Source organism: Mytilus galloprovincialis, chromosome 2 (assembly GCF_965363235.1).
Source record: "Mytilus galloprovincialis chromosome 2, xbMytGall1.hap1.1, whole genome shotgun sequence".
NCBI lineage: Eukaryota > Metazoa > Mollusca > Bivalvia > Mytilida > Mytilidae > Mytilus > Mytilus galloprovincialis.
Window position 1 is genome coordinate 113,837,001 of NC_134839.1, and position 13,873 is coordinate 113,850,873.

At 31.6% G+C, this 13,873-nt stretch overlaps 2 protein-coding genes across 4 annotated transcripts in view; one reads left to right on the top strand and one right to left on the bottom strand.

Moving 5' to 3' along the window:
• Window positions 1–259: 259 nt before the first annotated feature.
• On the bottom strand, window positions 260–12,118 carry LOC143065465 (protein YAE1 homolog). Its single transcript, XM_076239046.1, has 3 exons — window positions 11,960–12,118; window positions 6,549–6,670; window positions 260–2,412 (listed from the first exon to the last, which is right to left on the bottom strand). Exons 1-3 carry the CDS (start codon window positions 12,098–12,100, stop codon window positions 2,241–2,243), a joined length of 435 nt encoding a protein of 144 aa, XP_076095161.1. The 5' UTR covers window positions 12,101–12,118; the 3' UTR covers window positions 260–2,240.
• Window positions 12,119–12,301: 183 nt separating this feature from the next.
• Window positions 12,302–13,873, top strand: part of LOC143065464 (zinc finger CCCH domain-containing protein 10-like) — a 125,594-nt gene continuing 124,022 nt past the window's right edge. For 2 of the 3 annotated variants that reach the window (XM_076239038.1, XM_076239039.1), the window contains exon 1: window positions 12,309–12,394. The gene's annotated coding sequence lies outside the window, so the exon portion shown is untranslated. Of the gene's footprint in view, window positions 12,395–13,873 lie in introns of all 3 variants that reach the window. The other variant, XM_076239040.1, reaches the window with a different exon arrangement.

The following is a 13,873-nucleotide window of genomic DNA, read 5'->3' on the forward strand; positions in this document are numbered from 1 at the left end:
ACCGGTGAGTTAAAAAAGATATTTCAATTTTAATGCCAAAAAAAATGTCATTTTGCACCAAAGGCAGATAATTTGGAGCTTTTTCAATGATATCAACATTTTAAAAGTCTCCTGGGGCCAAAACGAATTGAATTTTTTGGAATGATTATTGTACCATATGATAAAGTTACAACTACTAAAGGTAATAAATAAAATTTGTGATGAAAAATCTGAAAATCTTATACCCGCGAGCCTCCTTAAGATAAATCATATAAGACTATGACAGTAACAAATGTTTATTGTAGACAAAACTGTTCTTCATTAAGTCATTTGTGTAGATATTTCTGTTGTACTGTTATCAAACAATAATCCTGGTCTTACTCCAGCTACTGAATAAACTTCTAATGCAAACCTTTTTTAAGATTTTGCGATTATTAACACTGTAATTTATTGTGTTTTAAACTTTAAAGACCAAATGGGATAGTAAAGGTTTTGACAATGTCATTTTGCACAAATAAAGAGTCTAAGGCAGATATGTGCATACTGATGTGCACGCTTTGAAGATGCACTGCCAATTTAACAGTTTAAATCCTAACATCAAATTCATATCGAAGAAAAGTTTAAAATCGTTTTTTATTAATCTAATGTCAATCATTGGAATGGCCATCTGATTACCATAATTGCCTTTGATGACTAAGTCTTAAGGGATTAAAATTGGGATCAGAAATAAAATGTCCAGCTGGCTCAAATATTTTTTGGAAGCCCTGCTTTTTTAAACCATTATTGTCTACATCATCTTAAATCAAAGACAAGTACATATTCAGCAGATAAAAGTATGGTCATAATCAGAATTGTTTTGTTTCATAGAGACACTGTTGTTACTGGACAATTTCCCACATCATCTTAAATCAAAGACAAGTACATATTCAGCAGACAAAAGTATGGTCATAATCAGAATTGTTTTGTTTCATCGAGACACTGTTGTTACTGGACAATTTCCCACATCATCTTAAATCAAAGACAAGTACATATTTAGCAGATATGGTCATAATCAGAATTGTTTTGTTTCATCGAGACACTGTTGTTACTGGACAATTTCCCACATCATCTTAAATCAAAGACAAGTACATATTCAGCAGATATGGTTATAATCACAATTGTTTTGTTTCATCGAGACACTGTTGTTACTGGACAATTTCCCACATCATCTTAAATCAAAGATAAGTACATATTCAGCAGATATGGTCATAATCACAATTGTTTTGTTTCATCGAGACACTGTTGTTACTGGACAATTTCCCACATCATCTTAAATCAAAGATAAGTACATATTCAGCAGATATGGTCATAATCACAATTGTTTTGTTTCATCGAGACACTGTTGTTACTGGACAATTTCCCACATCATCTTAAATCAAACACAAGTACATATTCAGCAGATATGGTCATAATCACAATTGTTTTGTTTCATCGAGACACTGTTGTTACTGGACAATTTCCCACATCATCTTAAATCAAAGATAAGTACATATTCAGCAGATATGGTCATAATCACAATTGTTTTGCTTCATCGAGACACTGTTGTTACTGGACAATTTCCCACATCATCTTAAATCAAAGACAAGTACATATTCAGCAGATATGGTCATAATGAGAATTGTTTTGCTTCATTGAGACACTGTTGTTACTGGACAATTTCCCACATCATCTTAAATCAAAGACAAGTACATATTCAGCAGATATGGTCATAATCAGAATTGTTTTGCTTCATCGAGACACTGTTGTTACTGGACAATTTCCCACATCATCTTAAATCAAAGACAAGTACATATTCAGCAGATAAAAGAATGGTCATAATCAGAATTGTTTTGCTTCATCGAGACACTGTTGTTACTGGACAATTTCCCACATCATCTTAAATCAAAGACAAGTACATATTCAGCAGATAAAAGAATGGTCATAATCAGAATTGTTTTGCTTCATCGAGACACTGTTGTTACTGGACAATTTCCAACATCATCTTAAATCAAAGACAAGTACATATTCAGCAGATATGGTCATAATCAGAATTGTTTTGCTTCATCGAGACACTGTTGTTACTGGACAATTTCCCACATCATCTTAAATCAAAGACAAGTACATATTCAGCAGATATGGTCATAATCAGAATTGTTTTGCTTCATCAAGACACTGTTGTTACTGGACAATTTCCCATTTGACATATTGTCCACATATACATGTATATGCTTCATGATTGTAAATCAAAATATTTTCTGACTTTTTAGCATTTTCATCTCATTGATATTTCGACTTTTTGATGCATTTATTAGGTCTTTTTCCAACTGTGTTATATGATTCAACTGTTTTTGAAGTTCCTTTTCAACTTCAGAACTTATGCCTTGATCATTTTCGTACTGGCAAGATAGTCTTGCACTGAAATAAAAAATAAAAATCTTTAAAATTAAAAATATAAGATGTTATATGACAGCAAAAATTAACCCAGCAAACTCAAGGATTAAACATTAACAGGATAAACCTGTGTACACACCTATGATAATTCTTTCTAACTTTTGTTTAAAAGGTTATATATATATTCCGAATAAAAAAATAACATCCAAATATTCAAGTACTGAATGTTTTGATGTGATTTGTATTGTTGGGTTGTTGCCACTCTGGAAGAAGCTGAAATTGACAAGTTTGCAAATTTCTTAGGATTCTATTGATTGCTTGTAGTTTGCTTTATGTTCAGTGGCATATTTCATTCATATTATAGACGATATTTCATATAAGACAACAGAACTTTACCAATCTGTATTAGTATTATTGTCATATAAAGTTCTCACACAGAATGTTAACAGGAGTATCAAAGTGTGTGTCCCTACTAGTAGAGAAGGATCTTATTACCCTCCCAGAATACCTGCGTTAATTTCTATGTACATGTCATGTGACCCTCTGTTTTTTCTTTTGTGGTTTAAAAATGTTCATTTCTTTGTCTTAAGTTGTATGTGTTATTTTTTGTAATTGTTTTTATGGCGTTATCTGTTTTAGCTTTGATGTTTTTTTCAGTGACTGTGATCTTTTATTTTTTTATTTAAAAAAAAAAAATATTTTTTTTTTTTTTTTACATTTGTTAGTTTGACACAAAAAGTACCGGTACCTTATCCCAGCCTTGTTAAACACAATTAGATTGTATATTTAGAAAATTTGTTAGTAATTGATAGTATTCAAAATTATAACATATATACAATATATTTTGTGTATCCATTATTTCAATATTGATCAATAAAGAGAGAATTTTATTTAAGAGAGAATGTGGGAAGAGAAGAAAAAATAATAAAGAAATAAAAAAACAGTTGCAAAACAAAAACAAAAAACAAAAACTATAAGAAAAAAATAAAAAAAAATACTTGAAATTTGGAAATCAGCAGCAGTGTTTTTGTCTTAGGATACAACATTAAATAAATTTGGCAAAGTTGGTTTTCCATTGTAAATAATTCATACAAACACAAAACAGATATTAAACAATATACGCTATTTTTGGCACAAAACAAGAACAAACCAGATGCTCCGCAGGGCGTAGCTTTATACGACCGCAGAGGTTGAACCCTGAACGGTTGGGGCAAGTATGGACACAACATTCAAGCTGGATTCAGCTCTAAATTTGGATTTTGATTAAATAGTTGACACAGCATAGGTTTCTGACACAGAATGAATGTGTTCTAATGAACTTAAAATTTTTGTTTTCTCTTAGAGCAATTCACTATGCTGTTGAATATTAATCCTCTCAAAAATATGTTTGAAGAAATTTTCTTTTTTATTTATGAAATTTCAAATGAGAAAAATTGAACCCAATTTTTTTAATCACATCCCCCTTTCCCTTATTCCAAAACTAATCTCAATTAAAATTTCTAATGGAGTTTGCAACAATAACTACTCATTTAAATACATCATAAAATATTAAGATGTAAAAAAAACTGCTTGTTATCACTGAATGGTAAAGATTATTTTAATTTATCAGTTGGTAGTAAAAAGTGAATATACATTGTATATTGTATATAACAAAGATTTAAGTTGATTCTGGACAAAGAAAGATAACTCCAATTAAAAAAAAATCTTGCTATTGCACAATATTTTGCAATTAGATATTTCTTGCTTACTATTCTGGACAAAGAAAGATAAGTCTTATTAAAAAAAAATTTGCTATTTCACAATATTGTGCAATTAGATATTTCTTGCCATTGCGCAATACTGTGCAATTGAAAAGACTTGCTATTGCACAATACTTAATATAATAATTTTAGATCCTGATTTGGACCAACTTGAAAACTGGGCCCATAATAAAAAATCTAAGTACATTTTTGGATTCAGCATATCAAAGAACCCCAAGATTTCAATTTTTGTTAAAATCAGACTAAGTTTAATTTTGGACCCTTTGGACTTTAGTGTAGACCAATTTGAAAACAGGACCAAAAATGAAGAATCTACATACACAGTTAGATTTGGTATATATCAAAGAACCCCATTTATTCAATTTTTGATGAAATCAAACAAAGTTTAATTTTGGACCCCGATTTGGACCAACTTGAAAACTGGGCCAATAATCAAGAATCTAAGTACATTTTTAGATTCAGCATATCAAAGAACCTAACTGATTCATTTTTTGTCAAAATCAAACTAAGTTTAATTTTGGACCCTTTGGACCTTAATGTAGACCAATTTGAAAACGGGACCAAAAGTTAAGAATCTACATACACAGTCATGACAGTTAGATTTGGCATATCAAAGAACCCCAATTATTCAATTTTGATGAAATCAAACAAAGTTTAATTTTGGACCCTTTGGGCCCCTTATTATGTTGGGACCAAAACTCCCAAAATCAATACCAACCTTCCTTTTATGGTCATAAACCTTGTGTTTAAATTTCATAGATTTCTATTTACTTATACTAACGTTATGGTCCGAAAACCAAGAAAAATGCTTATTTGGGTCCCTTTTTGGCCCCTAATTCCTAAACTGTTGGGACCTAAACTCCCAAAATCAATACCAACCTTCCTTTTGTAGTCATTAACATTGTGTTTAAATTTCATTGATTTCTATTTACTTAAACTAAAGTTATTGTGCGAAAACCAAGAATAATGCTTATTTGGGCCCTTTTTTGGCCCCTAATTCCTAAACTGTTGAAACCAAAACTCCCAAAATCAATCCCAACCGTTCTTTTGTGGTCATAAACCTTGTGTCAAAATTTCATAGATTTCTATTAACTTAAACTAAAGTTATAGTGCGAAAACCAAGAAAATGCTTATTTGGGCCCTTTTTGGCCCCTAATTCCTAAAATGTTGGGACCAAAGCTCCAAAAATCAATACCAACCTTCCTTTTGTGGTCATAAACCTTGTGTTAAAATTTCATAGATTTCCATTCACTTTTACTAAAGTTAGAGTGCGAAAACTAAAAGTATTCGGACGACGACGACGACGCAGACGACGACGCCAACGTGATAGCAATATACGACGAAAAATTTTTCAAATTTTGCGGTCGTATAAAAACAATAAACAACATATAACAGTACATGTATATTATATAAAACATGTATATGGTGGTGTGGAGAAGGCTAAAACAATATACACAGTAACATTACATAGGGTAATGCTAAGTTTTTTAAATGTAAAAAAATGTACATTTTTCTAGTAATGGAAGCCAGGGTCCCAGTAGAGGTTGGCTATGTGAAGAGGCTTTGTTTTAAAAAATATATTCTTTTCTAGTATTAGATTTTCTTTTAGATAGTTTTTCAGCCCTGAACAATTTACTTGATTTTCACACAGTTTTGTTCTATAGATGAAGAATTTTGATAAAAGTATAATTTTATTTTTTATTTTATTATTTTCTGTTTTTCATAAGTTTCTGAATAAAATTATATCTATGTTAAATGAAATAATTATCTGTGTTTGGTTATAAATCCAGTTCATGAGTCTTATCCAGAGATCTACTATTTTATGGCATGTCCAAAATATGTGTTCAATATCTTCGGTTTCTTCATTGCAGAAAGTTCATTTATCGCTTTGTTTTATTTTAATTTTAAATAAAAATTTATTTGTGCCCAATATTCTGTGTATTATTCTATATTGTGATTTTTTATTGCCTATAGGTAAATATCCCTCCTTTTTTTAAACATATACTGGTATTCAATAAAGGGTGCAGAAAAATAAACAGTGGGTCATATTATATATTACAAATGATTATTTCAGTTCCTTTGATATCAAATATTAATCAATTAAATCAAAACTAATCATGTAATGTTTAACCTATTTTTAATTAATTTTATATATGTTTTAAAACTATATTGTGATTATTCTGCTAATTTTGGGTGCCATGATTGGCAAATAAAACAATTGTTTGTTTGATTTGATTTTGGTACTCAACAAGCATTATATAATAGATTATATAACTGAATTTTGATCTTTGTATATTCCAACTGCCTCATTTGTTTGAAGGTATACTAATATGTCCTCTAATTGAAGCCTTTCATAAAGGTTCATATGAAAACGGTGATAGATTTAACTTCAATATGCACCTTATTTCTCCTCTCTGTTTTGCCAGTTTATAGAGTGTCTTAGCACCATCTGAAAACCCTTCATTGAACCCCTTCTGAAGTTGTGATTCTTTCCCTGACGTTAATCCTTCTCTGTAACCTCCCTGCAACAAAATTAATAATAATTAAAAACAGGTAAATTTCTCACAAATTGATAAAGACAATCAAAATATTTATCAATTTTTATGTTGAAATCACATTAGCTCCCATTTTTGTTTCACTCCACACATTTGCACCATTTATCCGTTTGTACTTGTTTAAAAGGTTTTGTGTTGATAAGTTTTAGTGCGCGAAAACAATTTTAAAGGTTACAATTCTTTGTGATGTATTAAAAAAGTCTATCTTGAACTATTGGCGTCATACAACAATAACTTTTCCATTGTGGCATATGTAAAGCAAAATTATATCTGGATGAAATTTGATGAGGTGGAAAAAATGTCACAGTAGTTGTTATTTTTTTATCCGGAGGAAAACAGTTCCCTATGATATTTTTTCCTTTGCCTTGAAATTCTATCTGGGTAGTTAAACTATTGAATAGTTTAAAACAAAAACACAATCTTTACACTACTATGAAATAAATATTAATCAATTGTTAATAATCTTTCCCCTCTGAAACATGATTGATTGATTTTTATTGATTTATTAATTGATTGTTTAATTGGTGGGTAGGTTGGTTGGTTAATTAGTTGATTGATTGATTGATTGATAGCCGGAAAGATAAATTTATAGCCTCACGGAACACGTTGTAAAGGAATTGATAGCGTAGTTCCCGTGTTTAAACACTTGAGACCTAGCCTCTAGGAACACGTAAAAAACAGCATTGAGAGCCAAGTGTCCGTGTTTAAACACTAGAGACCCAGCCTCTAGGAACAAGTAAAAAATAGGCATTATGAGCCTAGTGCCCGTGTTTAAACACTTGAGACCTAGCCTCTAGGAATACGTGAAAAATGGCATTGAGAGCCTAGTGTCCGTGTTTAAACATTTGAGACCCAGCCTCTAGGAACATGTGTAAACGGCATTGAGAGCCAAGTGTACGTGTTTAAACACTTGAGACCTAGCCTCTAGGAACACGTGAAAACGGCATTGAGAGCCAAGTGTACGTGTTTAAACACTTGAGACCTAGCCTCTGGGAACATGTGAAAACAGCATTGAGAGCCTAGTGTCCGTGTTTAAAAGAATGTGTGTCTTATTGATCTTATTGTGTGTTCATTGTATTCAATTTTGTATCTAAAGGAAATTGAACTTGACTTGCATGGTTTTTTAAAAATGTACGTGCACATTTCAATTTTTTTTTCGAAAAGGGGAAAACCCCTATTTCATTTTAGGTAGTACGGGATGCAGTGATTGTGACGTCACTAAGCTGATAATACTAAAAATGATAGTTTATTATAATCCTTTGCAGAGAGAGACGTCGTCCTGAGCACACTTATGTATAAAGAATGTGCAAACGGATTTAATTTTCTTTCATTTACAGGTCATTGATGTCGGATCGTGCATGCTTTTTTCCTACACGTATCTACAGGAAGACAGATTTGTTTTACAATACATGTTTAGAAGTTTGATTCTAGGATTTTGCTACTTTTTACGAACTTTGGATTGATTTCTACGTCATTGATTTTAATTTCTCAATCCAGATTGGAACGTTAAGCGGACTGCACATGATTTATACTGCTAAGGCAGCAACCATTTGATTTTCTGGGGGGGGGGGGGGGGGGGGCTATGGTTTTTTTTGGAAAAAAAAGTTTGTTTCCAGTTTTTGGAGAAAAAAATAATTTGTTTTTGATTCTGAGAAAAAAAAAATGTTTGTTTTACCCTCAGCTGCCACTATATGTAATGCTAAAATTGAAAGAAAAAAAAATGTTTTCGACTTGTCCATAATTGTTGCTGCCTAACGGAAAATATTTTTCGCGATTTATTTTACAGGTAAACTATTGTCCAATCGCTGACCGCTGACCACTGGCCGACTCATTCATTGCATGCACACAAAAATAATATTAATGCTGGTGTTATAGTACTTTAACAAAATGTTTATCGATTAATGTTCAGAAATACATGTACATGGTTTGGAGAAGATATTTTATTGTGCAAGAATAGATTTGTATTTCAGAAAGAAATTTATTCATAAAAAGATGGATTAGTATTTTATAATAAAATAGAAATGAGATTCCTAAAAAACAAAAGGGGTGGGGGGTAGATGCGTAATTTTAGGTATTGGATGATTTACAGAGATAAATTGCATGTACGCATCATGAGAGCTGTAAAGTTTGAAGCTATAATTAGTCAATTTGTTGATTTTTCCATTTCAGTGGCATGAAAACCCCAAAAATACTACGTATATTTTTTCGACGATAGCTTCGTTTAAATTAAAATCCTAATCCTGAAAACGTAATGAGCAAATTGGTAAAACAAATTTGTTGTAATCTTTTAAGGTTACGGAGGAGAAGTAGCCACAAGAAAAACAGTGTTTGAGGAGGTAACTCTTACAACGTAAAGTATTTGGTTACGCGGTTGTCAGTTTTTAAAGCGCATGAACTTAAAGATATTGTATTCCAAATATCTAAGCGACATCTTGTGAAACAACAATACTTATGTACGCAAGAAAAAAAATAATAGTCAGAACGAAATCAATAGGTCTTTCCACAGAAAGGTGGAAAGACCTAATAATAGTGTATTTGAATTAAAGTTAAATTGGTGAAAAAAATGTATCAGAATGGGAAATAATTTCACAGATTATCATTGAAAATAATATCCTAAAATACATTTTGTATTCAAGTTAATATCATTCTTTTAAAAAGACAATTATCATGAAACATATGAACATGATGAAAGAAAAACCAAAAGTCATTTCAAAGATCATATGTGAAATAATATCAGGATTAATTTAATATTTATAAAATAAGGTAAGTGAAATACAGGTAAAAGTGAGTTGTTTTCAGACCTCAGTACAAATATAAAAAGTAAAGGTAGAAATATACTTGCATTACTGCTGTAAACAGTAATGGAAGAATTTGAGTATGATGATATTTTTGACTATTTAAATAGTTTTGTCTGGGGACAAAGATGTAGTTGTTGATTATATGAATATCAGATGAATCATAGCATAACGATATATTGGAACATAGCAATTTCAACAGCTGGATAGTATTTACCCTCGAAATATTTTAAGTCATCTTTTTATATAAATGATAACACAGATGGATTTTCACTCCTCTGGAAAAAATCTACTTGTGAAATACTATGTCTGGAAAAAAAATTACTGTGACAAATTATCACAGAGGAAAAATAAATTGTTACACATACACCTTATCGCTATTCCTGACACAATCTGTCCCACTTGAACTATTGACGTCATACAACAATCACTTTTCCATTGATGCGTCAGATTTTTTGTATTATATATGACCTTAAAATTCTAAGGGAACCTGTGTGATGTCCAGTAAACAGGTAAATGCCGACAAATAGCGATAATGTGCAACAATGTGGCAAATTATTTTTGTTTTTGTATATATATATGTTCCAGACCGTATGAGTATTTGGGCCGTAGACCGTACGCGTACTTTTTCAAAATACTCATACGGTCGGACCGTACGCGTACGGTCTGACTAATATTAAGAAGTTGTCAAAGTTAATTAGATCCATATAACTGATCAATATAACTTAACTCTCAAATAGATATAAAAAAGTTTAATTTTATAATTGAAAAAAAACAACTATATATTTTAATGATTTAAAAAATTCACGCTAATTGAATCTGTTAATCTCTTGTATTTTAAAACATGTCGTTCACTCAGTAAAATAATTGAATTATGATCACTAAAATTGAAAATATCGGAAGTAAATATAATGTGGGAGGACAATTGTTTTAGAATATTTAGCAACTTTACCAAAAAACATTTTTGCTAAGGAACATACAGAACTGCAAAAATGTAAATGTAAAAAATATTAGTACGTTACTTGTGGTAGCAAGTGTAACATTGGTTGAGAGTACCAAAATTAGGATTAAGATATACAATTAAACAAATATTTTATTTCAATTGTTCATTTGTTCATTTTATCCGTGTAATTGTAATAATATTAAATTAGTCAATCTGAAAATAAAGATTGTGATTAATGTTAATTTTTTGAAATTTAACCCATATGATCTAATAACATGTATGGTCAGCTCGTACTGGACCATACGCGTATACTCATACGGTCCGACCGTACGCGTATGGTCGGACCGTACGAGTATACGTATACGGTCCAAATACTCATATGGTCTGGAACATATATATATAGGCCATGCTGCGCAAACAGTAAATAATCTTCAGATCATTGAAGGACTACTGGAAACCTAAAGAAGAAGAAGAAATTTATTATGACAACTTCTCACACTCATCTTCTTTTATATGGGGACCAAGTCCCAAATTGTCGACCTTCCAATGGATAGAAACAAGTGTCTGTGGTAATCACAGGCACTTGTTTCTATCCATTGGAAGAACCACTATCAACGTATTAAATATACGTTGATAGTGGTTCTTCCAATGGATAGAAACAAGGGGAAGGTCTATTAACAGGACAGATAAAACCAGGACAGTTATTTTCGATACGTTTTTATCTGTAACTTTTGTTTTACTCATCATATTGTTAAAATTTGAATAGTATAATAAAGAACATGGTATTTACTTATATTATTTGTAAAAAATATAAAAATGATTACGAATAACACTGTTATTATCCGAATAACACATGAAATGACCAAATAACTCAATATTAACTTACCTGCAACTTGTAAATCATTTTTAGGTTATAAAATACACTTCTATTATAATTTTATTCATTAATATATGTTTAAAAGTCACTCAAATGTGTTAATATTGATATTTGAAGAGTTATTCGGTCATTACATGTGTTATTCGGATAATAACAGTGTTATTCGGTCATTCGTGTTACCCATTTTGTTGAAATTATTTCAAAATACAAATACAAAGTTAAATATCTTCTTCAAAATAAATGTCTGGTAAACAAATGTTAGTTCATTGGAAAGTTTTAAATATAAGCTTTATGAAAATATAAAATTATATGAACTTTTATGTCATTAACACCAAAAAAATCTGCCAGGACAGTAGCCTACGCCGCTAAATTTTAAGAAAAAATTGGCTGAAATTGTCAGGAAGAGTTTACCTATAATTGTTATATTTTCTTCAGTACAACTGTCTGGCATAATATTTTTGTATGATTATAAAGATTATGGAATAATCTTTCTAAAAACCTATGATTTAATATTTTTTTCGTCTTTTAAAGGTAAACAAATTTGCCAGACAGAAGCCTTTTACGTTTTCCCCGAAACAAGTGCCTGTGGTGGTAATGCCTGCCTCATATTATTGTACGTATAGATATGTGTATTAAGAAACCTCCAATAGTCCTGACTGTATCTTTTCCCATTCCTTCGAAACAATACGATCATCGTCTACATCCTCATCGAATATATCATCTGTTTCTTCATTTTCAAAATGTGTGCTCAGAGTGTTTTTGTCGGCCATTTTAAGAGTCATGTGATCAGGGATATTACATTAAAGTGTTTTCCTAATTAATTTGAAAAATTTGTATAAATATTTACATCATTCATTTCGTTTTTTGTCTTGTTTAAAAAACTTGTGAATATTGATGATGATAAATAATTATTCAAAGGCAATAGTCACAAAGTTCATCACATATTATTAAACTAAATAAGGTTACCCTAGTATAAATAGTTTCAACACTACACCATTCTATTCTCCCGCAGAAATAATTGAACTTCCAGAACAGTTTATAAAGTACCTATTTCTTAGTAATAGAAAACACCACATGTAAGCATTCTATTGGATATAAAGTATAAAGATGACAAAGTCACTCTGCAAACTAATTCATGAACTGTCATATTGTTTTTACTCACCTGCACCTCAGATTATTAAAGTACTAACACAAGAACTTGACAGCTTGATGACCAGTGACACTTGTCCCACACTTTTTTGCTTTCGGGTCGATCCGGCCCCACGTCGATCCGGCCCAAGTCGATCCGTCCCATGTCGATCCGGCCCCACGTCGATCCGGCCCCAATAAAAAATATATTTATAAGGAATAAAAATAAAGATATATATTAATTGTTTATGATTAGATCTCCATGGCAGCACTCGCGAAACAGATACGTCGCAAAGAAGCGATTTTCTGATATGCTACACGCGACTCCACTCGCCAGTTCCCTCATCATATGGTCTATGAACGCAACAAATAATGAGACTTTCCAATACTGTTTTGGCGTGGTTGCAGGTTGATGGCTCCGGTAGTCTGTCGACCACATCGCCTCTGCATATTTACAACGACATCGAAGGGTTCTGATAATTCTAATGCCGATTGGTACATCTAATTCAAACTGATGAACCGTACACTGTAAAATGTACTCCAAATCTACATGTCATAGATTGAGTATTACAAATTCAAATCCTGATAGATACAAGTCACTGTCCGATTTTGTCATAATTTCCAATAAAACTTTTATTTTGAAACCAAATGCCGTTATTTAATGATATTTCATCAATTAAAAAAGTGACAACATAGGTGTTTCTTTTAACATTCAATTTATAAATTTTTATTTTGACATTTTTTTATTTTTTGCATGCCGAATCGATGTGCACGCAACTGCGTGTTAGTGTATAGGGAGCTACGCACCTGTAGTTTACTTGTATATATATACTGTATCAATCGATGAGTGACACTCAAGTTCACAATCATCAGACAATAGTTGAATAAACAAATTAATTATAAACTATTCATATTTTATTATGGGGCCGGATCGACGTGGGCCGGATCGACTTGGGCCGGATCGACTTTTGGCCGGATTGACTTGGGGCCGGATCGGTTTGGGGCCGGAATGACCGGATACCCACTTTTTTTACCAATATATATATAACACAAGTACCTAACTTGATTTTTTGTTTACTAACCTTTTCGTCATTGCCACAAATAAAGGATTGTCATTTAATGATTTTAATGTAATTATAAGACTGGGTCTCGTTGGGGTCTTAGCGTGATGTGGTATTGGTAGATTTTTCAAGCGTGACATGTTAAAGTTGAATAATTTGGCGCTCAAAACGGGAGGGTTGGCAGGTATGGGCTACAAGGCGTCAAAGCAAAAAATTTATAGTCTAAGGCGGCAAATCAAAAAAGTATAATAGGCTGAAACACCACTGTCCCAGATTAGGGGGAGGGTTGGGATCCCCCTTACATGTTTAACTCTGCCACATTCTGTATGTATGTGCCTGTTCAAAGTCAAGAGCCTGTAATTCTAG

What these genes read in the sequence shown, in the direction of transcription:
- LOC143065465 (XM_076239046.1), bottom strand. Translation starts at nt 12,100, where the DNA reads ATGACTCTTAAAATGGCCGACAAAAACACTCTGAGCACACATTTTGAA. An exon ending in TACAGTCAGGACTATTGGAG is followed by an intron (nt 6,671 to 11,959) that starts GTTTCTTAATAC and finishes ATTTTGTTGCAG; the next exon opens with GGAGGTTACAGAGAAGGATT. An exon ending in AAACAGAGAGGAGAAATAAG is followed by an intron (nt 2,413 to 6,548) that starts GTGCATATTGAA and finishes TTTTTATTTCAG; the next exon opens with TGCAAGACTATCTTGCCAGT.